Source organism: Papio anubis, chromosome 8 (assembly GCF_008728515.1).
Source record: "Papio anubis isolate 15944 chromosome 8, Panubis1.0, whole genome shotgun sequence".
NCBI lineage: Eukaryota > Metazoa > Chordata > Mammalia > Primates > Cercopithecidae > Papio > Papio anubis.
In genome coordinates this window covers 43,330,723-43,354,188 of record NC_044983.1, presented here as the reverse complement: position 1 = coordinate 43,354,188, position 23,466 = coordinate 43,330,723, and the positions used below count along the sequence as shown (strand labels likewise).

The 23,466-nt window shown below is 45.4% G+C and overlaps 1 protein-coding gene and 1 non-coding gene across 3 annotated transcripts; both read right to left on the bottom strand.

The window, feature by feature from the left end:
* Nucleotides 1–3,579: 3,579 nt before the first annotated feature.
* Nucleotides 3,580–3,687, bottom strand: LOC116268711. The gene has a single exon (XR_004175883.1). It is a non-coding gene; the product is annotated as a U6 spliceosomal RNA (small nuclear RNA).
* Nucleotides 3,688–6,484: 2,797 nt separating this feature from the next.
* MCM4 (minichromosome maintenance complex component 4) lies at nucleotides 6,485–23,445 on the bottom strand. Of its 2 annotated transcripts, XM_003902721.4 has the most exons (17): nucleotides 22,641–23,445; nucleotides 22,441–22,524; nucleotides 21,972–22,136; nucleotides 21,437–21,600; nucleotides 21,247–21,348; nucleotides 20,805–20,900; nucleotides 20,629–20,724; nucleotides 18,962–19,100; nucleotides 17,297–17,517; nucleotides 15,236–15,356; nucleotides 12,723–12,982; nucleotides 11,894–12,259; nucleotides 11,302–11,429; nucleotides 9,727–9,934; nucleotides 8,154–8,382; nucleotides 7,553–7,686; nucleotides 6,485–6,724 (listed from the first exon to the last, which is right to left on the bottom strand). In XM_003902721.4, the coding sequence occupies exons 2-17, from the start codon at nucleotides 22,508–22,510 to the stop codon at nucleotides 6,632–6,634; spliced, it is 2,592 nt and encodes an 863-aa protein (XP_003902770.1). In that variant the 5' UTR covers nucleotides 22,511–22,524; nucleotides 22,641–23,445; the 3' UTR covers nucleotides 6,485–6,631. The 2 variants fall into 2 exon arrangements, with proteins under 2 accessions (XP_003902770.1, XP_021797990.1); XM_021942298.2 differs by lacking the exons at nucleotides 22,441–22,524; nucleotides 22,641–23,445 and having other exon boundaries at nucleotides 21,972–22,388.
* Nucleotides 23,446–23,466: the final 21 nt, after the last annotated feature.

Genomic DNA, 23,466 nt, shown 5'->3' with positions numbered 1-23,466 from the left:
AGTTTCAACATTTTAGTCAGGCTGGTCTCAAACTCCTGACCTCAGATGATCCACCTGCCTCAGCCTCCCAAAGTGCTGGGATTACAGGTGTGAGCCATCACACCTAGGCATTATTTTTTATCTTATGTAACCATATCTCTAGAAATGCACAGGTTCTCAGAAGGAGTCCCAGACTCCTTGCATTCAGATGAACCTATTATTTTCTGACTTCTTGAAACATTACCTACCCGAGACTTCCTGCAGAACCCAGATTGAATCCAATCTGACATCTGGCCCTAGCCTGAATGAAAAAGTCTCAAATAAACTCAGATAAGTTGCCACAAGTTGTGAAACCTTGTATGTGTCAAGGGAGGCTTATTGATGCAGGTAGAAAAACAAGCACAATGGCTTCATCAGTGCCCCCACAGGTGGCTCATTGCTGTAGGGGCCACCCTCAGTGCCCTCCTTCAGATCCTCACTTCTGACAGGGTTGTTATGAGATAAACTTAGGCATATATACTCAAATTTTAAAGTTTATTTGAGCAGACAAGGCAGCACCAGATCATAAGAAAACCTTTGTAAGGTGTTCATAGAAGCAAGACAAGTTAAATATATATATATATATATATATATATATATATATATAATCCCTGAGTAGCTGGGATTACAGGCATAAACCACTGAGCCCAGCTATAAAATATATTGACTGCAGGGGCTGGGCATGGTGGCTTACACCTGTAATCCCAGCACTTGGGGAGGATGAGGTGGGCGGATCACCTGGAGTTCAAGACCAGCCTGGCTAATATGGTGAAACCCTGTCTCTACTAAAAATACAAAACTCAGCCTGGTGTGGTCGCACGCGCCTGTAGTACCAGCTACTCGGGAGGCTGAGGCAGGAGAATTGCTTGAACCTGGGAGTTGGAGGTTGCAGGGAGCTGACACCTCACCATTGCACTCCAGCCTGGGTAACAGAGTGAGACTCCATCTCAAAAACAAGAACAGCAACAACAACTACAAAAAAAAAAAAAAAAAAAAAAAGGAAATCGAGGGAACATATGAACAAAATGAGAATATCAACAAAGAGAAACTACTAAAACGAGGCCAGGAACAGTGGCTCATGCCTGTAATCCCAGTGCTTTGAGAGGCTGAGGCAGGAGGACTGCTTGAGGCCAGGAGTTTGAGACCAGTCTGGGCAACATAGTGAGACCCCATCTCTAAAATAAATAATAAAGGCTGGGCGTGGTGGCCCACACCTGTAATCCCAGCACTTTGAGAGGCCGAGGTGGGCAGATCATCTGAGGTTAGGAGTTCGTGACCAGCCTGGCCAACATGATAAAACCCTGTCTCTACTAAAAATACAAAAAAAAAAAAGAAAAAAAAATTAGCCAGGCATGGTGGCATACGTCTGTAATCCCAGCTACTCAGGAGGCTGAGGCAGGAGAATCACTTGAACCCATGAGGTGGAGGTTGCAGTGAGCCAAGATTGCTTCTGTTCAGCCTGGGCAACAGGGGAAAAAAAAAAAAGAAAGAATCCATTATAGGCTGGGTGCAGTGGCTTACACTTGTAATCTTAGTACTTTAGGAAGCAGAAGCAGGATGATTGCTGAGGCCAGGAGTTTGAGAGCAACCTGGGCAAGGTAGCAAGACCCCATCTCTAAAAATAAAAATAAAAAAAATTAGCTAGGCATGGTGGTGTGTGCCTGTAGTCCCAGCTATTCAGGAGGCTGAGGTAGGAGGATCACTTGAGCCCAAGAGTTCGAGGCTGCAGTGAACTATGATCACACCACTGCACTCCAGCCTGGGTGACAGAGGGAGACCCTCTGTCTTCAGGGAAAAAAAAAAAAAAAAGGCTGGGCATGGTGGCTCACACCTGTAATCCCAGCACTTTGGGAGGCCAGGCCAGGCAGATCACCTGAGGTCAGGAGTTCAAGACCAGCCTGGCCAACATGGTGCAACCCCATCTTTACTATGACATCAGTTAGGAAATACTTTTTTTTTTTTTGAGACAGAGTCTTGCTCTGTCGCCCAGGCTGGAGTGCAGTGGCATGATCTCGGCTCACTGTAAGCTCCGCCTCCCGGGTTCCTGCCATTCTCTTGCCTCAGCCTCCCGTGTAGCTGGGACTACAGGTGCCTGCCACCACGCCCGGCTAATTTTTTGTATTTTCAGTAGAGACAGGATTTCACTGCGTTAGCCAGGATGGTCTCAATCTCCTGACCTCGTGATCTGCCCACCTTGGCCTCCCAAAGTGCTGGGATTACAGGAGTGAGCCACTGTGCCTGGCCTAGGAAATACTTTTAAAAACTGCTGTTGCTTACTAAATCTAAGAAACTCTTAAAATGCCATTATAATTCAATTCTTTAAACTTTTATTTTGAAATAATTTCACGGCTGGGCATGGTGGCATGGTGGCTCACACCTGTAATCCCAGCACTTTGGGAGGACAAACTGGGTGGATCACCTGAGGTCAGGAGTTCAAGCCCAGCCTGGCCAACATGGTGCAACCCCGTCTCTACTAAAAAAAAAAAAATTAGCTATGCCTGGTGGTGAGCACCTGTCATCCCAGCTACTGGGGAGGCTGAGGCAGGAGAATCACTTGAATCCGGGAGGTGGAGGTTGCAGTGAGCTGAGATCGTGCCACTGCATGGCAGCCTGGGTGACAGAGCGAGACTCTGTCTCAAAAAAAAAAAAAAAAAAAGGAATAAAAGCAAACTTGATAAAATAATATCATTAAAGGAATGTCAGAGTGAAGGGTATATGGAAATTATATTGTTCTTGCAACTTTTATGTAAGTTTGAAATTATTTCTTTTTTGTTGTTGTTGACATGGTGTCTTGCTCTGTTGCCCAGGCTGGGGTGCAGTGGCATGATCTTGGCTCACCACAACCTATGCCTCCCGGGTTGGTTTTATCTATGATGGATGCTGAAGGAGAATGGCACACGCATTCTCCAATCAAATAAAGCAAGCTATTTTAATTAGCGAGACTAGATATCTCCCAGGTTCCATGAGATTATGAGGCATACCCTCTAAGGGAATATTTGTAAGAATTTATGGGGCAGGACTGTAATTCCTCTTATTCCTCCACTCCACAGCCTGATACTTTGCTGTTTTCAAGAATGCCTTCTGATAACTTTTACACCTTCACCCTCCTTTCATAGGAGTTAATTATCTCTACCAACATGTAACAAGCATCTAGCGCCAAGCACCAGGCACTGCACTGAAGGATATGACCATTCCTTCTCTCAAGAAACTTATGACCAGTGGGCAGGCTATAGATGTAAACACGTTTGCTAAATAACTACAATTTTCTTTGAGATGGAGTCTTGGTCTGTCGCCCAGACTTGAGGGCAAGGGCACGATCTCATCTCACTGCAATCTCCGCCTCCTGGGTTCAAGTGATTCAGCCTCCTGAGTAGCTGGGATTACAGGCATCCGCCACCATGCCCAACTAATTTCTGTATTTTTAGTAGAGACAGAGTCTCACCATGTTGGTCAGGCTGGTCTCAAACTCCTGACCTCGTGATCCTTCTGCCTCAACATCCCAAAGTGTTGGGATTACAGGCGTGAGCCATCGCACCCAGCCAAATAACTACAGTTTTTACTGAAAGTATAGAATGCTTCATGGATTTGTGTGTCATTCTTGCACAGGGGCTATGATAATTAATCTTTTGGGTATCATTCCAATGTTCACATATGCGTGCTGAAGCAAGCACTGAATTATTATTTTAGACTCTGGAGAAAACAAAGTTTACTGAATTAAATTGAGATTCACTATGATGGAAACTGACAGCAACAGGACACCACCATTATTTTCATTCTACTAAAATCCCCTTAAAATGAAACTATACACACACTTCATCTACAGTTGAATATACCTTCAACTTGGTATTCAAATGCCAGGTTTAGAAAAATATTACTAGTACATAAACTTCAGGGGGAAACCATCTTAGTCAATAAGTAGATTATTTAATTATTGTTCGACTTATGATTTTTCAACTTTACATGGTATAAAGCTGTTACAATTTCAACATTCTTCAAATTTTGAATTTTGATTGACCTTTTCTTGTGTTACCAATGGTACACAAGACATTTAACACTTTATTTATGAGACAGTCTCACACCGTTGCCAGGCTGGAGTGCAGTGGCATTTCAGCTCACTGTAACCTCCACCTCCAGGGTTCAAGCAATTCTCCTGCCTCAGCCTCCTGAGTAGCTGAGATTATAGGCGTTCACCACCATGCTGAGCTATTTTGTTTTATTTTTTGGTAGAGACAGGATTTTGGAATGTTGGCCAGACTGGTCTCGACCTCCTGACTTCAGGATCCACCTGCCTTGGCCTTCCAAAGTGTTGAGATTACAGGCGTGAGCCACCGCACCCAACCATAACACTTTTATAATAAAATAGGCTTTGTTTTTCATTATCTTACTCCACCATAGGCTGATTTAAGTATGCTCAGCTTTTTTAAGGTAGGCTTGGCTAAGCTATGTTTGGTAGGTGTATTAAAAACATTTTCAAGTTAGGATATTTAATACAGCGTTCTACTGCTAATATTTTAATACTATTTAAATATTCAACTGGATCTTTTTTTTTTTGAGATGGCATCTCACTCTGTCGCCCAGCCTGGAGTGCAGTGGGGCGATCTCAGCTCACTGCAAGCTCCGCCTCCCAGGTTCATGCCATTCTCCTGCCTCAGCCTCCAGAATAGGTGGGACTACAGGTGCCCGCCACCATGCCCGGCTAATTTTTTTGTATTTTTAGTAAAGATGGGGTTTCACCGTGTTAGCCAGGATGGTCTCGATCTCCTTACCTCATGATCCGGCCGTCTCAGCCTTCCAGAGTACTGAGATTACAGGCTTGAGCCACTGTGCCCGGCCAGATCTATCATTTTCTATGGATACTTTATTAACGAATGTTGATTCTAAGTTATAAAAAAGGCCCAACTCATATGATTTAAAGGTTTCAGAAATTATTTATTGTAGTAGTACTGACACATAAGATTTTAGCCTATGGTCGTTTTATAAAGATGACTGTTAGGATTTAATCAATATTTAAAGAAAACGAGATTTGTTGTATTATGGTGTTTTTTATGACCTATCAAATATTTACCACTACAAATTTCCATGAATGTAGTGGTTAGTAAAGCTTTTTCCTTAATGAAAAATAATGCCAGATAACCAAGTATTATTCCTTCTATAATTTATTTAGGAAAAAGTTTTATGTATTAGGGTAAAGGGGTAGAAGTTAACCTAGAATCTAATAATCTCCAATCACCCATTCCTGATCTAATAGTAGCCATGAGAAAAAAACCTCTAGAAAGAATTATACCTCTCAAAAAATAAAAAGTAAAAAATGAAACAAAGGCTATGTGCAGTGGCTCACACCTCTAATCCCAGCACTTCCAGAAGCTGAAGTGGGCAGATCGCTTGAGCCCAGGCAGATAGCTTGCAGCCTGGGCAACATGGTGAAATCTTGTCTCTACCAAAAAACACAAAAAGCAGCCAGGCATGATGACATACACCTGAGCCCAGGAGATTAAGGCTGCATTGAGCCATGATTGTACCAGTGTACTCTAGTCAGGATGACAGAGTGAGATCCTGTCTCAAAAACAAACAAACAAACAAACAAAAAAAGTGCTGTAAAAAAGAGAGGCTCTAGCCCTTTACTACTGAGGTGATATGCCCTGGCTATGCCTGTCATCAAATCCTTAAGCATATTGATGATGGCCTTGAGAAACCATGCCCCAGACTGTATCTGTGCATACACAGAGTAAAAGCCCTGTTGCTATACTATAAAATGGCACTTGAAAATAATCTCTACAGTATGTTTGAAAATTGGCATAGTATTTTTTTTTTTTTTTAGACAGAGTCTTGCTCTGTCGCCCAGGCTGGAGTGCAGTGACCGGATCTCAGCTCACTGCAAGCTCTGCCTCCCGGGTTTACGCCATTCTCCTGCCTCAGCCTCCCGAGTAGCTGGGACTACAGGCACCCGCCACCTCGCCCAGCTAGTTTTTTGTATTTTTTTGGTAGAGACGGAGTTTCACCGTGTTAGCCAGGCTGGTCTCGATCTCCTGACCTCGTGATCCGCCCGTCTTGGCCTCCCAAAGTGCTGGGATTACAGGCTTGAGCCACCGCGCCCGGCAGTATTTTTTTTTTTTTGGAGACAGTGTCTCACTCTGTCGCTGAGGCTGTAGTGCAGTGGTGTGATCTTGGCTCACTGCAACCTCTGCCACCTGGGTTCAAGCGATTCTCCTGCCTCAGCCTCCTGAGTAGCTGGGATTACAGGCGTGTGCCACCATGCCCGGCTAATTTTTCGTATCTTTAATAGAGATGGGTTCCATCATCTTGGCTAGGCTGGTCTTGAACTCCTGACTTCGTGATCCACCCACCTCGGCCTCCCAAAGTGCTGGGATTAAAGGCGTGAACCACCGTGCCCGGCCAGCATAGTATTTTTATTTATAATGTGGAAAAAAAAAAAAAAAGAAAAAGAAAACAGATACTTCACTACAAATATTGAACCAAGTTAGAAAATTTTTATGTAGCCAAACCACGACTTTAAGCTCTATTTACACTGATGGCGGCCAACTGAGATGCAGGCCACACCCGTGTGGCATGCAGCAAGCAGGACATGCAGGCAGCCTTCCTTGCTCACAAGGCTTCAGAGCAAGCGCACGGTCTTCCCAGTCACTGTCAGGAAGTCATCATCTGCCAGGGCACGCAGTGCTTCTTCAAACATATCTTTAGTGATTGCCTGTGGGGAAGAGAAAGAAAATAAATATTTTACATGTCAAGTCCCTCCTTTACCTGTTAGAGACACCATAATTTTAATGTTAAAGTACAACCCAGAATCTTTCTCTTTTTGGTGGCTGTACACATGCCTTATGCTCTAAATCAGCAGTGGAGTGGCCAGATGGTCCATATGGTAGACTTGGCATCTGTATAGTCCATGTTGTAACTATCAACTCTGCCCTCTCAGTGACAACATAGAGATGGAAAGCGGACCAGCACTGAAAGCCTGCATAGTTTTATTCACTAAACAACTCACCTTACTTACTTACAAAATGACACTCAAATATTTCATTCCTAAAACAAACTTATAACAACTATAAAAGGGGCATAACAATTTTTTTTCTTTTGTTTTGAGATGGAGTTTTACTCTATTGCCCAGGCTGGAGTGCAGTGGCAGGATCTCAGCTTACTGCAACCTCTGCCTCCCAGGTTCAAGCAATCTTCCTGCCTCAGCCTCCTGAGTAGCTAGGATTTCAGGTGCTCATCACTGCACCCAGATAATTTTTGTATTTTTAATAGAGACAGGGTTTTACCATATTGGTCAGGCTGGTTTCAAACTCCTGGCCTCAAGTGATCCGCCTGAGTCCCAAATGAGATTACAGGCGTGAGCTACTGCGCTCAGCCAAAAATTTTAATTGTGATTATTTCTTGATGATGGCTTATGGTTCATCTTCCTTTTCTTCATTCTTATCTATATTTATTATTTAATAAATAAAGGAAAAAAACCCAAAAGCAATATTAAGGAAAAAGAGAAAGTTCTATCAAACAAAAAATACATATAAACACTTACTATGTCAGATTGTCCCCGAATATCTTCAAAAAGTTGCTGGTATTTTAGAGCTGGTGTTTTGCCCTTAGATAAAATAAGCTTTTTCAATGCTTCAGCTAATTCTTCTTTCCGTTTACGAGAGGTGGCACTCATCCCTGATTTAAAAAGAAATCAATGAAAACATTTTTGCTATTATGAAATGAAATGTTTCAAATTCTCAAAAATATTCCTTTAGTAGTATCATCTAGAAAGGTAAGGGGACAAGGGCTGAGTACATTTGAAGGGAATGAGTTTTGAATTATTTGGAATTTTCTGTAAGCCACTAGCTGTCGCTTTCCGTGGAAACAATATACACATCTGTGCAGCAAGCAGCTGCTGCTAAGAAACAAACAACTTCTCTAACAAAACTTCCCAGACAGTCGAAGAGACAGAATCTCCTTAAAACTATATCAAGATAAGATTAAAGGGCAACTTTCATCAGACTCTCAAAGGGGTCCCAATCCAAAAAAGGTTAAGAACTTCTGTTTCAAATGATTTAACTGTTAGCTTAAATCTGACATACGAACTACATACATATTGAAATAATTTTCAAAAGCTTTTCTGCTCCCTGAAAATAACGAACCTGTAGTAAGAATAGATATGTCCACGATGCCAGTCCGGGGATCAGTTGCAGACTGCTTTAGAGCTTCCCGATGGAGGCGTTTGGCTTCTTCCACATCAATGGCTTCAACTTTGTTAGACAATCTTACTTTAGCATGGGCTTCTGCTAAGCGGATTAATGACTCTAGCTGTCGAGGATATGCAGAAACCATTCCCCGGCTACTGCCAATCTTCCTCATGTCTACATAAGCCTATTGTAGGTAGAAAAACAAAAACAAACCTCCTTGGTGACAACAACTTTAGTTTTGTGGTTGAATTTTGAACACTTAGGCTTCCATTAAGTAAATGGAACTCAGATATGGTCCTGGGCCCTGGAGCTCATCAAGTGGTAGAGGCTACACAGACCACAGAAATCCCAGGTGAAGAAGTCAACGTTCAGCGTGCAGTGGTGGGTGAATATATTCCAACTGGGAGATGCTCAGGAAGAATACTTGGAGAGGGTGGCATCTAATGTAGCTCTGAAGAACAGAGATGGGCATGGCATGGCAGAGGAAAGCAATGTGGCATGTGGGGAGAGGAGCAGGCTATGACGACTCATAGGGAGAATCAGGGTCTGTCTGTGAAAAGTGCTCACATGGGGCACATAAGGACTGCTGGGAGAATGCTGCAAAGGTAAGTTGTATCAATTTCACATACAGATGACACAGTCTTATTTCTTCATGAACAACCCCCAAGACTATGACACACAAAAAAATTACATAATGTCTGTAACTTTCATCTTAGCATTTTTGGGAGCTCAGTTAGGATGTAAAGCTCATCAAAGCACCAGGAACTTTCTTAATATCACAATGCTCGAATAACCTAAATGTGCCATTGTGCACTTCAGTTCATGTATAAGGATGCTGAAAAACGAACCTAAAAGACTGCTCAATCTGTTTTTTACAAGCAAAAGGAAGCTTACAGAAACTGGATGACTTTTTCAGTTTCCAAATTACTATGTAGTATTGCCTCTCTTTGAAACCAGGTCTTTGATCTTAAATTCACTATGCTTGTAAGTACACATAAAGTGTGTGTACTACCTACATAAATGAACTATTTCCCCCTTTTGCAACATTTGGTAAAGTCAATTCTGTAATACGGGAGGAAACAATAAACAGTTATAAACAATAGTATATTATTCTTAGGCCAGGCATGGTGGCTCATGCCTGTAATCCTAACACTTTGGGAGGCAGAGGCTGGCGCATCACTTGAGGTCAGGAGTTCAAGACCAGCCTGGCCAACATGGTGAAACTCCGTCTCTACTAAAAATACAAAAATTAGCCGGGAGTGGTGGTGGGCACCTGTAATCCTAGCTAGTAGGGAGGCTGAGGCAGGAGAATCGCTTGAACTCGGAAGCACAGGCCATAGGCTGCAGTAAGCCAAGATCACGCTACCGCACTCCAGCCTGGGCAACAGAGTCAGGCTCCATCTCAAAAAAAGGAAGAAAACAGTATGTTATTCTTAACAAAATAATTAATATTTTAAAGGAGATGATTGGTCGATTACATTAATGCTGTGGGCTACAGGCACAGTAAGCCTTTTTTCAGCAGGGTTACCTCGATGAGAGCCTGGCTGGCTTCCTCACTTAGCCGCGGCATGATGGTGCTGTGTGCATAGGCAATGTAGTCCTTCAGCACCGCCATGTCCAGGAGCTCCTCCTCTGCCTGCTCCTCACTCTGGTAGTACAGTGAGACCAGGTGGTGAGCCAGACGCCTGTCATAGGCTTCGTCCTGAGGGTCCAGCATGAGGAAGATCAAATCAAACCTAAGAAAACAAAGTAAAAATACTGTTTTTCCAGTACCTTGTGAGACCGAGGTGGTTGGATCACCTGAGGTTGGTAGCTTGAGACCAGCTTGGCCAACACGGCGAAACCTTGTCTCTACTAAAAATACAAAAATCAGCCAGGAGTGGTGGCGCGTGCCTGTAATCCCAGCTACTCGGGAGGCTGAGGCAGGACAATTGCTTGAACCTGGGAGGCGAAGGCTGCGGTGAGCCAAGTTCGCGCCACTGCACTCCAGCCTGGCCAACAGAGGGAGACTCTGTCTCAAAAAAACAAAACAACAACAACAAAAAACTGTTTTCCTAGTTGAGACACCAATACACCTACAAACAACATACTAAAGACTGCTCAAGCACCACAGATGTGCAGTGAATGTGCATCCTGTGAGCGCCCGCAAGGAGAAGCATCTTTGCCTGGTGTGGAAAGGGCCTTTGTGTCCATCCATTCACCCCACTCACCCTGTGCTGTCCCTAGCCCTTAGGTCAGCCCAGGGAACGGCTGGGGACCAATCAGCTGAGTCAAAGGAAGACTTCCCTTAGGGGAAGGTTTCTATAATTTTGACGATGGAAAGTTGTTGGGTTTTTTTTTTTTTTTTTGAGACAGTCTCACTCTATAGCCCAAGCTAGAGTGAAATGGTATGATTTCAGCTCACTGCAATCTCCACTCCCATTGGCTCATTTCTTGTGCCTCCTCAGCCTCCTGAGTAGCTGGGATTACAGGCATGTACCACCATGCCTGGCTAATTTTTTGTATTTTAGTAGAGACGGGGTTTCATCAAGTTGCCCAGGGTGGCCTCAAAGCTCAGGTGCTCCAGCCACCTCAGCCTCCCAAAGTGCTGGGATTACAGGTGTGAGTCACTGTACCTGGCTGACAATGGAAAGATTTGAATGAAAACACATTCAACTGTTTTTTGGGGAAAAAAACTTTTGTCAAAAAAAAAAAAAAAAAAAAAGCAAGTAATTAAAACCTAAAATCCATTTATGAAAAATGTCCAATATTTGTAGTGGGGCTGAGAGTGAAGATTATGTGATTGCACTTTAATAAATCTAACTTTTCAGAGCCTCATCTATGGTACAGAGTTGTTCTCTGTTGACTCTCAGCAGTGGCTTTAGGACTAAGGGTAGTGAGTGACAGCAATGTGAAAATGGCGTGGGAGGGAAACATCCCAACTGCTTCAAAATCAAATGAAAACACGCATCATCCTTGTCATGAAAACTCTTGACCAACCAAATTTGAAACATCTTGATAAGAGTGAAGAGTTTCCATTAGCAGTTGCTGAATCTTAGTAGCTCCTTTTCAATCTCACCCTGAATATTCTACAAATGAACAAAATAAAAATCTGTTTTAATACCTTGATAATAAAGTATGAGGCAGCTGGATGTTTTCAATGGTTGTTTTTTTAGGATTCCACTGAGACTCAATGGGATTTGCTGCTGCCAGGACAGAGGTGCGTGCATTGAGCTGACAGATGATCCCAGCCTATCAGAGAAAACAGTGCGGTTAGAAGCCTCTCCCTGACGCTGGCAATTAACAAGTACCATCTTTGCCCGGCCACCTACTAAACCCATATTCCCTCTACAGCATTCCTATTGCCTGAGCCATGTTGCCTTTACTGACTTCAGCAGTTCACCTGGATAAGCCTTGTCCTCAGATTCATGCCAAGGACTGAGTTTAGATGAATGCGTGCTATAACCACGTCTTTCTCAGGAAGCAGGCACCTTGCAAGAGCTTTAGGACAAATTCAAGGCTAGTACAGCAATAAAAACAAAACATGATATCCTGTAGAAGATATGTAGAGATTTAGCTGAAATATGATGTGAAAAGCACGTATCAATCTCCCCAAGTTAGAACCAAGGTAGCACAGCACAGTTCCACATACGCTGTCTTTCAAGGGTCCACGTATTTTAAACATGTCCACATTCACGGTGGAGAAGGCGACTCACCTTTGCAATGGACAGAGTCTGCTGTTCCATGACTTCATGCAATACCGATCTTGTACTTTCATTCATCTTGTCGAACTCATCGATACAGCAGATGCCGTTGTCACTGAGGACAAGGGCACCTGTCTGCAGGACCAGCTGCCTTGTCTCAGGGTCTTTCATTACGTACGCAGTAAGGCCAACTGCACTGGAGCCCTTCCCAGAAGTGTACTGGCCCCTGGGGACGAGGTTGTACACGTACTGCAGCAGCTGGGACTTGCTGGTACCAGGGTCACCACACAGCAAGATGTTGATCTCAGCCCGAAATTTGCCCCTTCCAGTGTGACTAAAATCCTTCCTTGTCCCGCCAAAGAGCTGAAGCAAAATTCCCTAAATAATCAGAGACATGTCTAAACATTCATTTTCTGCACAGTAACTGAGATGTAGTTTAAACTTTAGAGGTACTTTTCTCTCTTATAAAGAACTACAATTAGGAAATCGCAGGAAGGTATAAAAAGGCTCCTGAAAGTGCTTGATATGCTCTAAGTTAGCACTGACCAATTTATTCATCAGCACCCATCATTATGCCAGAATGATGGCCATGCAAGTCCCTGTCCCTATTCTGATACTGTGTGGCCTCTTCTGTTTAGAAACTTAAGTTTAGAGCAGAGATGAGGATAGACAATGCTATGACTCTCCTCAACCAATGGCAAGTCCGGTTGCCAGCACTTGCTCTAACAGGCCACAGCTCGCATCCTTTATGGCAAATGGCTTAAGTGGTGGAGTGGATGTTTATACTATTTGATTCTAAAGAACTGTAAATCCCAACCCCTAGTTTAAAATCCACTGTTACCTTCTTTATATCTTCATGTTCATAAATGCTTGGAGCCAAGGCTGAAGCAAGCCTCTCATAAATGTCTGGTTTCCTGGAAAGTTCCTTAAGCAATTCCACACGTTTCTCTGAAAAAAGTTTCTGTTCTGCTTCTTCATCAAGGCCATGCAGACGTTTTGCATCCGTTTTCCGATAATGAATGACATCAATGTGGGTTTTGTAGACAGACTTCACATTACTCACTCTTGGATTGATTCGAATAGGCACTGCTCGATAGATGCCTGAGGGCACAACCAGGAGATGCACTTTTACCTTCCCATATCTTCCTCCGAGTGGCTCAGCAACCAGCGTAGGCAACAGGTGCACTTCAGAGCGAGGCACCACACTGGGCTGGCCCTGGAAAGGTGAGCTCCACCATCTCTTAAATGACCCTCCCAAGCCCAGGACTCAGACCCACATTGCATAGCTCCCGCCTGCTGAGCAAGCGGGGAAACAGCAGCAGGAAACGGACAAGCTCGAAAGAACCCAGGTGGCTCATGTCTGTATTCCTAGAACTTTGGGAGACTGAGGCAGGCGGATCACCTGAGGTCAGGAGCTCGAGACCACCCTAATCAACATGGAGAACCCTGTCTCTATTAAAAATATAAAAATTAGCCAGGCGTGGTGGCACATGCCTTTAATCCCAGCTACTAAGGAGGCTGATGCAGGAAAATGGCTTGAACCTGGGAGGCGGAGGTTGCGGTGAGCCAAGATTGTGCCATTGGACTCCAGCCTGGGCAACAAGAGCGAAACTCTTCTCTCAAAAACAAAACAAAAAGAGAAAGAATCAAGGTTTCTGTAAATGACAGAGCCGAGGACGTGTTCACCTGGGCCCACTAGTCAGCAGTGCTCCAGGGCAACTGTAGCTACATGAGCACCTCCACGGGCATAGTCACCCTGAGGGTGAAATGGAGCTGCTGTGCTTCTGGCTCAATGCTGGGTTCGTGGTTGTATTTAATAAGCAGTATTTTTATTTCCCTAAGTTGAGTGTACAGAATCTGCTTAGCACTTACTTGACTTCAACAAAATGCTAAAATCCTCCAGCCATTAAAACTAGACTAGGTCCCACCCCCCCGCCCACCACCCCTGACAAAAGCATGCAAATCATGCATTCTTCTGGAAGGCAGGCTCCCCACATACAGAAGTCTGATCTGATATTCGTCTTTTCTGGATTTCAAACCAGAAGCCTTTAACTCTAGGCTGATTCCTGCAGCTTTTGGAGAAAGTCCGGCCTTTCCCCCTTACAGCTATCTCAACACAATGGCACAGAGTCTTGCTCATTTAGTGGGTTGGTGTAATTCTTATTTAACACAACAAACCAGTTTACACGCATTCTTAGAATACACACTATTCTTCACTCCGATATAGGCTAGGGATGGACGACTATGTTTAAAGTGGCCCATGATGATTTATCTCAAAGAGCAGCATTGATACTTATTTCATATCTACACAGCACTTTCCACAGCCCCTAGGCCCCAAATACTCTCACACATGTATCATCACATTAACTCCACTTTGTAGGTGAGGAAACTAAAATATTGGATTAAATACTTTATCAAAGGTTTCAGGGTAGCAGGACTGGAAATATGCACGTCACTCACTAAAGACTACGCATTATTTTAATTCTCAATGACTACAAGTACTTTTACAACAGAAGACTGCCAGTGACAACTGCGGGACTTCACACTGGGGAAGAAACAGGGTGAGCACTGCCTCACTGAAGACAAAGGCCGATGCGTGGTGTGCCCCAGGCTCTCCGCTCAGGAGCAGATTCAGGCACTCTGTGACCGTTGCCACCTTGCCCATCAATGAAGAACTGTGCTGCCATCAACACTCCCTTGCCGCCAACCAAAATCTATTGTGACTCTACAGATTCAAAAGGAAGACTGCCACACTCATGTGGTGCTGTGCAAAGGACACTCTCGTGGCAGCAAGAGAAGGAGTCCTGGGTCCTGATTTACCGTGGCATCTGAGCTACTGCTGTCTATGCATCCCTTAACCTCAGCTTCTATACATGGAAACAAGTCACTCTGACTCATTCTTCTCTGTAACAAACAAATGTTAACCCCTGGCTACACATTTGGGAAATAAGTAAAAATTACTTACAACTCCAGCATTGATAATACTTAGCTAATGGCGTAACTCAAACTCTACCCATACCAGCCTATCTGAGGCTGCTGTCTCATGATGCCAACAGTACTGACTTGAGACACACATAGCTCCAGGATACTGAGATATCAAGAGGCGAGTGACCGCACAAACCATGAGTTCCAACATTCAAGTTTGAGAAGAACTGAACAATTTCATGATGCTGGGCCGTGGTACTCAGTTAAAAAGGTGGCAGATAAAGTGGGGATATACCCCACAGTCTCAAAGACATGCAGTGACAACTGCAGGCAGAACTGGACCTGTGACTGAGTCCAATGACTCACTAAAGCACAGCATTGAAAACAAGACAGACATGCTAAAGTGCTGGTGCAAACCTACACTCTTACCTGTAACATTCACTCTGTCCCCAGGCTGAACCTTGTCAACCAGATCATTGTGAGCAAATAGGATGACTGTATGTGGTGTCTGCCCTGCAGGCATGTCTTCTGGAGACTCTTGAAGCTTGATCTGAAGGGCAGCAAACAGAGAACATGTGGGCCACAAAGAGAGTGCAGGAGGACAAAAATCTGCATGTCTTTGTACTGCTTTCGCCATGTAAGGCTGCAGTGCATATCCCCGCATAAATGTTTGTCCATGTTTCTCATTATTGCTTTAGAAGTTACTTCTAGATCTCCTGGGTAGAGCAGCATACATTTTTTTTTTTTTTTTGAGATGGGGTTTCACTTATTGCCCAGGCTGGAGTGCAATGGTGCGATCTCAGCTCACCGCAACCTCCACCTCCCAGGTTCAAGTGATTCTCCTGCCTCAGCCTCCCGAGTAGCTGGGATTACAAGCGCATGCCACTATGCCCGGCTGCAACACACATTCTTAAGGCCCACTGTCGGGCATGCCTGCGCACCTCACAACCCTGCCTGCATCCACTCATCTAACAGGTATCTGTGGCGCACCCAGCTTGTGCTACAGCCCATCCTAGGTGTCAGGGATCCGATAGTGAACAATGTTCCCTGCCTCATGGAGTGGAAGGGGCAGATAACATACAGAAAAATGAGCACATAACATGTGACAGTGACAAATGCAGCAGACAGCGACAAAACAGGGGAAGGAATGTAGGGAGCTGCGGTGGGGGAAGCTGAGATGCTTTTCATAAAGCAGGGTCGAGGAAGGCCTTTCTAAACCAGGTACCCTCTGAGAGGCCTAAGGCTGCTGGGCTTTTCTCTAAGCCACTTTGGGGGCCTGCAGGATTCTGAGAATAGGAGGCCATATGCTCCTGGGGAACAAGGTGCCTGCCTTTCTGTCTCCAGCTCTGTCCCATGCAACATTAAAGAAACCATGCACACACTGTCACAGAAAAACTCAAATTCTGTCCTCCCACATCTTTACAGTTACAATCACAGTAAATAAGCAATTTTCTACCTTCCCCTCACTTATTTCTGTCATTTTAGTAACTTCATCTTACAATTTCACGAATAGAGAGAAAAAAGGGCAAACTTTTTTTTTCTTTTTGAGACAGTCTCACTGTTGCCCAGGCTGGAGTGCAGTGGCGCAATCTCAGCTCATGGCAAGCTCTGCCTCCTGGGTTCCTGCCATTCTCCTGCCTCAGCCTCCCGAGTAGCTGAGACTACAGGCGCCTGCCACCATGCCTGGCTAATTTTTTTGTATTTTTTTTTTTTAGTAGTGACAGGGTTTCACCGTTAGCCAGGATGGTCTCGATCTCCTGCCCTTGTGATCCGCCCGCCTCGGCCACCCAAAGTGCTGGGATTACAGGCGTGAGCCACCAAGCCCAGCCGTAAAAGACCAAACTTCTTTTTTTTTTTTTTTGAGACGAGTCTCGTCGCCCAGGCTGGGAGTGCAGTGGCCGGATCTCAGCCACTGCAAGCTCCGGGCCCCGGTTCCCCGCCATTCTCCTGCCTCAGCCTCCGAGTAGCTGGGACTACAGGCTCACGCCCACCGGGCTAATTTTTTGTATTTTTAGTAGAGACAGTTTCACCGGGGTCTCGACCTCCTGACCTAGGATCCACCACCGGGCCTCCCAAAGTGCTGGGATTACAGGCGTGAGCCACCACGCCCGGCCGACCAAACTTCTTAGACAATAAAATTTGTGAAAAAATTTCAGAAAAATTCCTCCATCCTTTACCAATGGAAAAACCGCAGAACGACATTTAACTAAGTATTCTCATCTCAAATGTTTGAAGCATTTTAGGCCATGAAAATATGACGTCTCTAACAACACAGTACTACTGGCAACCGCACAGGGACTGTGCCCTGAAGCAGGGCCTTCGTGTGCTCTGCGTATTTAGCCCATAGGCCACTAATGAAACCCACAAGACCAGAGAGGGATGGATGCCATTCGGGAAGTGAGGCTTGGGGTCCGAGGGACAAGTTATAGTCGGCCTTTTGAGGATACAGACAGGCAAAGCATAGCCTGGGGGGCCAGGGTGGCTGCGCACCATCTGCTTGTCAGAGAAGAGGGAGCGGTTGTGGATGAGTGCCATGCTGTGGGTGGTGTGGCAGCGCCCGCACACGCTGGGCTCCGCAATGCGGCCGCGGTCCATCTCCACCCGGGTCGTGTGGGCACACACTTGGCATTGGAAGAAGGCCTCCTGCATCTCGGGAATCAGCTGGGATGTCCTGATCACCATGCCGCTGATGGTGATGAGCTGATCAATGTCTGTGAGGGGAGAAGAGAGGTCAGCACACCTGATCTGAGGTGCAGAGGTCTAGGAATAGCTGGGATCACAGGCAGGTGCTGGGTGCCCACAAGTCTGCCTAGGGTGACCTTTCTGTGTCCAGTCGTCTGCAGGGTATGTCTTCAGGAGATTCTCAAGCCCAGCAAACCTCTGGCCCCTGTCCAGCAGGCATCCCTTGCTCCCTTCTTGTCTGACTACCCTCCTCCCTGCCTCCTGCCTCACTCACCCAGCCTCCTTTATGACACCCTGCTGTATCAGGAAAAAAGCCAGACAGCCTGGACTGAGACCCAACCCGAGCCTCTCTGTGCACATTTTGTGTCCTCTATAGAATGGGGTGGTATCAGGACCTACCCCAGAGCCAAGGACTGAATGTGACAGTGTACTTCAAGACTAGTAAGAGCACCTGGCAGAGGAAAAATTCCTCTATACTTTACAGTCATTACTATCCACATAGAACCCCTTAGATGGTCTGATCTTTCACTCTTGCTTGTTTCCTTTATTATTTGAACCTTTCCTGACAACTTTTCCCCTTTGAAGGTCCCACTGCCCCCAACTAATTTCCCCTGCTGGTTTCAGATGAGCTGCCCTGTTCTGGCCTGTAGTTAGCCACTGCTAGCCATGAAGATCACCCTATCCTGCCACTGATTCATAAGACCTCTACAATTTTGCTGTTGTTGAGATGGGGTTTTAACCTGTTGCCCAGGCTGGAGTACAGTGGTGCAATTACGGCTCACCGTAGCTTCAAGCTGCCAGGCTCAAGTAAGCCCATCACCTCAGCCTCCCAAAGTGGTAGGATTACATGCATGAGCCACTGTGCCTTGCTAATTTCTTCTTGGAGTCTCTTAAGTCACCCAAGTTGGTCTCAAACTCCTGGCCTCAAGTGATCCTCAAGTCTTTAAAATCTATTTTTTTTTTCTTTTTTTGAGACAGAGTCTCATTCTGTCACCCAGGCTGGAGTGCAATGGCACAACCTCGGCTCAGTGCAACCTCTGCCTCCCGGGTTCAAGTGATTCTCCTGCCTCAGCCTCCCGAGAGTAGCTGGGACTATAGGCGCGTGCCACCACGCCCTGGTAATTTTTGTATTTTTAGTAAAGGGGTTTTATCATGTTGGCCAGACTGGTCTGGAACTCTTGACCTCAGGTGATCTGCCTGCCTTGTTCTCCTGAAGTGCTGGGATTATAGGCGTGAGCCACCACGCTCAGCCAATAGTTAATCTCTTATATCAGAAACTTCAATTAAATTCAAAAAGTATATGGGGTTCATAAGTATACAGGATAACTGAATCTGTATTATTTTGACAATTTATAATCCATCACCTTGACTACCACCACCAATTACTTCTTTCATAGTTTCCTAATGAAACAAGGCTATTTTCATGTAAGGCATTTTCCTTCAACAAAAGTAATCCTATGAAAAATACATTACCTTCTGGATTCAGGTTTCTCATATTCTTAGTCTTCAATGCGTTGAATGGTCTTACTTGAATCTGATGTTCTAAGATTGAGTCAGGGTAACGGTCAAAGAAAATTTCATTGACAGCCATGTCAAAAGTTGGAATAACTTCCTGTAAAAATAAATATGAAGATGTATTTGTATTCATATCTCAGTGTTAAATACAATAAAGGCACGTCAGATTAGCAAAGTATAAAAACAAGACAACAAGTCATGCCCCCAAAGTATTACCCTAAAGAATCATGCATGTGCTGTTTTCAAATTTAGGTATGCTGAACTATCTATCTCCGCATATTCTCAATTGGGTTAAATTTGATAATTTATATAAAAGTGCCTTTTTGATGTATCGGGCATATTTTATGCTTCCTATTAGAAGGGAAAAAAATTTTGACCTCACGCTTTCATTATTTTCCTTCTATAATGAAATGATACCAAAGTAAGTTATTTATTTATTTTTATTTTTTGAGGCAGAGTTTTGCTCTTGTTGCCCAGGCTGGAGTGCAATGGCACGATCTCGGCTTGCTGCAACCTCTGCCTCTGGGATTCAAGCAATTCTCCTGCCTCAGCCTCCTGAGTAGCTGGGATTACAGGCATGTGCCACTACGCCTGGCTAATTTTGTGTTTTTAATAGAGATGGGGTTTCTCCATGTTGGTCAGGCTGGTCTTGAACTCCCAACCTCAGGTGATCCGCCTGCCTTGGCCTCCCAAAGTGCTGGGATCACAGGTATGAGCCACTGCACCCGGTGACACCAAAGTAAGTTAAATCATATTTATCCAAATTTGTTAACATATGGTTCCCATTTTACAGATGAGGAAACAGCTTTTGGTTGGCTAAGGAACCTGACTAAAGCTATGCAGCCAGTAATCAGCAAAATGAAGATTCAAAAACCAGGTCTGCTTGCCTCAAAGACCACACCCAGAGTCAACAGAGCTGATACTTCATGAATAAAAACTGACCTGAGGCCAAAAAGTCAAAGTCTACAGTACAATAAGTATATTCTTTTAAAGCGGCAGGAAGTATGCAATTCAGTTAAAGTATTTCCATTTAAGATAACTTACTTCATGAAACCCAAGAAGCTATAGTTGTTAGATTCATCATTTTTCTACATGAGAAACACTGCCCAGTAAACCATAACCTGTCATTGATAGTAATACAAATCCCACTTTCAGGAACATTAAAATGTGGAAAAAAAAAAAAAAGTTCATCTTAAAGGAGATGATCCTTTTTTTTTTTGAGATGGAATTTCACTGTGTTGCCCAGGCTGGAGAGCAGTGGCATCATCTCGGCTCACTGCACCTCCGCCTCCTCGGTTCAAGTGATTCTCCCGCTTCAGCCTCCCGAGTAGCTAGGACTACGTGTGCGCACCACCACGTGTGGCTAATTTTTGTATTTTTTAGTAGAGATGGGGTTTCACTTTGTTGGCCAGGCTGGTCTCGAACTCCCGACCTCAAGTGATCCATTTAGCATCCTAAAGTGCTTGGATTACAGGTGTGAGCCACCACACCCATCCAAAGGAGATGATACATGGTTTTCTTAGTGTTTGTGCATACTATCTTCATTACCGAGGAATTTGTGTTATCTGGAAACATTCTTTCTGGACAGTTACTAAAATTCATCAAGGTCAAAGCTAAATTCTTACCTGTGGGTAAGAGATGAGTTGTCTGTACAAATTTTTGTCAAATGATTTGATGTGTTCACAGTTTACATTTAAAAATGGCTCACCAATTACATTAATCTACAAGATAAAAATGAACAAGTTATATTTTGCTAACTATTTTGAAACACACAACTTGAATTTAAAGAGTATCTGATTACCTCCCCAAGTCGTTGCATGTATAGAGGTTCGGTAATATCTATGCCAACATTTTCTTCTTCTTTAGCCAGAGGGTCAATAAATCGCTGAAGAAATCTCTTTAAGTGGAGAGAAAACATATCAGGCATATAGCATTTGGGAACAGGCAACTACTAAAAACACACAAAGTTAGGAGTATGTCTCTATCAGGAGACAGAAATATTTTTCTTCCTTTTTCTTTTTTAAAATTTAATTTAGAGATGGAGTCTCACTATATTGGTCAGGCTGCTATCAAACTCCTGGCCTCAAGTGATCCTCCCACCTTGGCCTCCCAAAGTGCTGGGATTATAGGTGTGAGCCACCACAGATGGCCCTTCTAGTCATTATGGTTACTTCGATATAGGTTATAAGCACGGTCTCCCAACATTTTCAGAGCTCAAAGTAATTTTAATACATATAGCTCACCTGAAAGTTTTCTTTGCATGTTGCCACATTTACATCTGTTCCCCAGATCACAAGTTTTTGGCCTAGAGACTGCTCACTTGCCACTATATCTTCTGCTGCTGCCTACACAGAAAAACATGACAGAATCATGAAAATGGAGTTACCCACATGATATCCGCCATAAGATGGTTTCAGGAGACTGCATACTCACCCCGTCAGACTGCAGATCCACTTGCAGGCCCTTCTGCGCAGAGCCCAAGTCAGGCCTCTGTCTCACAGGTGTGCCCCTAACACCACTTCTTGGGGTTCCCTCTACCCGAGAGCTGGGAGTGCCATATGTCAGTGGTGAACTAACATCAAAGTCAAGAGGGATAGCTATAAAAACAAAATTAGGAAATTCTGGTGGTATATCAAACCTGAAATTACAGCATGTTGTCTGTTGACCTATACCATCTAATTGCACAGCAAACTTGAGTATTTATTGCAACCTGTGGTGGTTGAGATTCTGAGCACTATTAAATGTTCTATTAAGAAAAGCATCAAAGAACCTGCTTATTCTGCTCACTAAGCCCTAAAACAATTATTTTCGGCACTCTGTTCAGCTCCTCTGGTTCAGAATATGCTCACTCATGTGCAGAGGGGATGCTTTAGGCATTATGACAACTGTAATAAAGACAGTAAACCTGAGCAGATAAAGCATCAGCTGTGTATCAAGCACAGCATAACCTAGATCTTCAGACACGCACCTGAAGAATGCATTTGGGGAGGGCTGGAAAATAACACGTCCTGCGCGACAGGGCTCTGTAGGTCCCCTCCAGGCGAGGTTGGCATCGGCTGCAACTCCCCCGTGGAGGTGGAATCCTCGCCTCTAGGTCTCTGAGAAGGAGATGACCTGGCATCCTCACTTCGAGCTTGTGTCACACAAAACAGAAAAGATGGCCATGAACTTTTAGGGCCGGTATTCCTGGATTTATCTGTCCCTTGGGGCATTATGACTCACCACTGAACCAAACCAAACAGAGGCAAATGGGCAATCGAATTAAGCAGCACCCAGGCCACAGCCTGCTGTGGGTGTCTGTGCGCACCAGGTGGCAGCGCCCAGCCCGAGGCTGAGCGCCCGGGGCCCGCGCACCCACCCAGCGCTGCCAGTTGCGGCAAGAGAGGGCAGAAGGGGCGGCGCCGGGGGCTGTGGTGGGCCCGGCTCGGGGGACTCACGCGTCTGGGCTGGGGTGGTTCTTCCACGCCGGCTGCCGCGGCGGCTCGGGGTCGACGCCGGGGACGACATGGTGCTCGGGGTACCTGCGCGACAAGGACAAGCTCGGGCCGGGCCTGCCTCCCGGCTTCCCTGCCCTGCTCCGCAGCACGGACGATCCAGCCGGCTCCGCGCCACGCCCTCCCTGCCGACGCGCGGTTACCGGGGAAAGGCGGCGGCTTGCGGACGCTCGCAGGCTCCAGGTCCACCTGGCCAGTCGCGCTCCCAAACCACGGGACCCAGAGTTCCCGCCGGCGGCAAGGTCGTCTCCGCCCCTGGCGGGGCCTCACCAATCACAGCGACGCTCGTGCGTGGCTCCGCCTCCGGGACGCGCCACTGCGCACCAGTAGGGGGGGACAGTGCTACTTCCTTCAGCACCCGCGCGTAAGCCAGAAGTAGGCCTCGCTCGGCACCCCTCTGTCTAGATAGTCTGACCTCCTGCGGGGCCGCGTTTTCGCGGGAAAAGTGGGTCTGACCGCACCAGTTCTCGGGGTGTGTTCCGTTAGCGTTGGCTAGGGAGCCTGTGCTTCTTTATCCCTTAGGCGTTTTTGATTAATAAGGACATTAGAGATGCATTTGTCACTTAAAAATTTTTTTTATTAAAAAAATTAAGGACGGGAGGTGGCGGGGATGGTCTTATGTTGCCCAGGCAGGTCTCGAACTCCTGCAATCCTCCCGCCTCAGCTTCCTAAAGTGTTGGGACTGCAGGCGGGCGCCACCGCGCCCGACCGCGTTTGTCACTTTTTATCGAGGAACAAACTTGGAGCTCTTGACCCAGACCCTTCGCTTGTTTGCCTCTGATATCTATTTAGCCAAGTCCAACACCAAGTAGCCACCCAATCTACTTCCGCAGGTCAGACCGACGGATGGCGTTTCTCCTTAAGTTTCCATGTTGATTAGGGCCAAAGAGGCGCGCCTACAGGCCAGGCTTTCCCGCAGGGGTCCCCGGGAAAGTTCCTGCCGCCGCGCCCCGTAGCCCCGCCCCGGCG

What these genes read in the sequence shown, in the direction of transcription:
- MCM4 (XM_021942298.2), bottom strand. Translation starts at nt 22,215, where the DNA reads ATGCCCCAAGGGACAGATAAATCCAGGAATACCGGCCCTAAAAGTTCA. An exon ending in AGACTCTGTCCATTGCAAAG is followed by an intron (nt 11,430 to 11,893) that starts GTGAGTCGCCTT and finishes TTTCTCTGATAG; the next exon opens with GCTGGGATCATCTGTCAGCT. An exon ending in CCAGCCAGGCTCTCATCGAG is followed by an intron (nt 8,383 to 9,726) that starts GTAACCCTGCTG and finishes TACCTACAATAG; the next exon opens with GCTTATGTAGACATGAGGAA.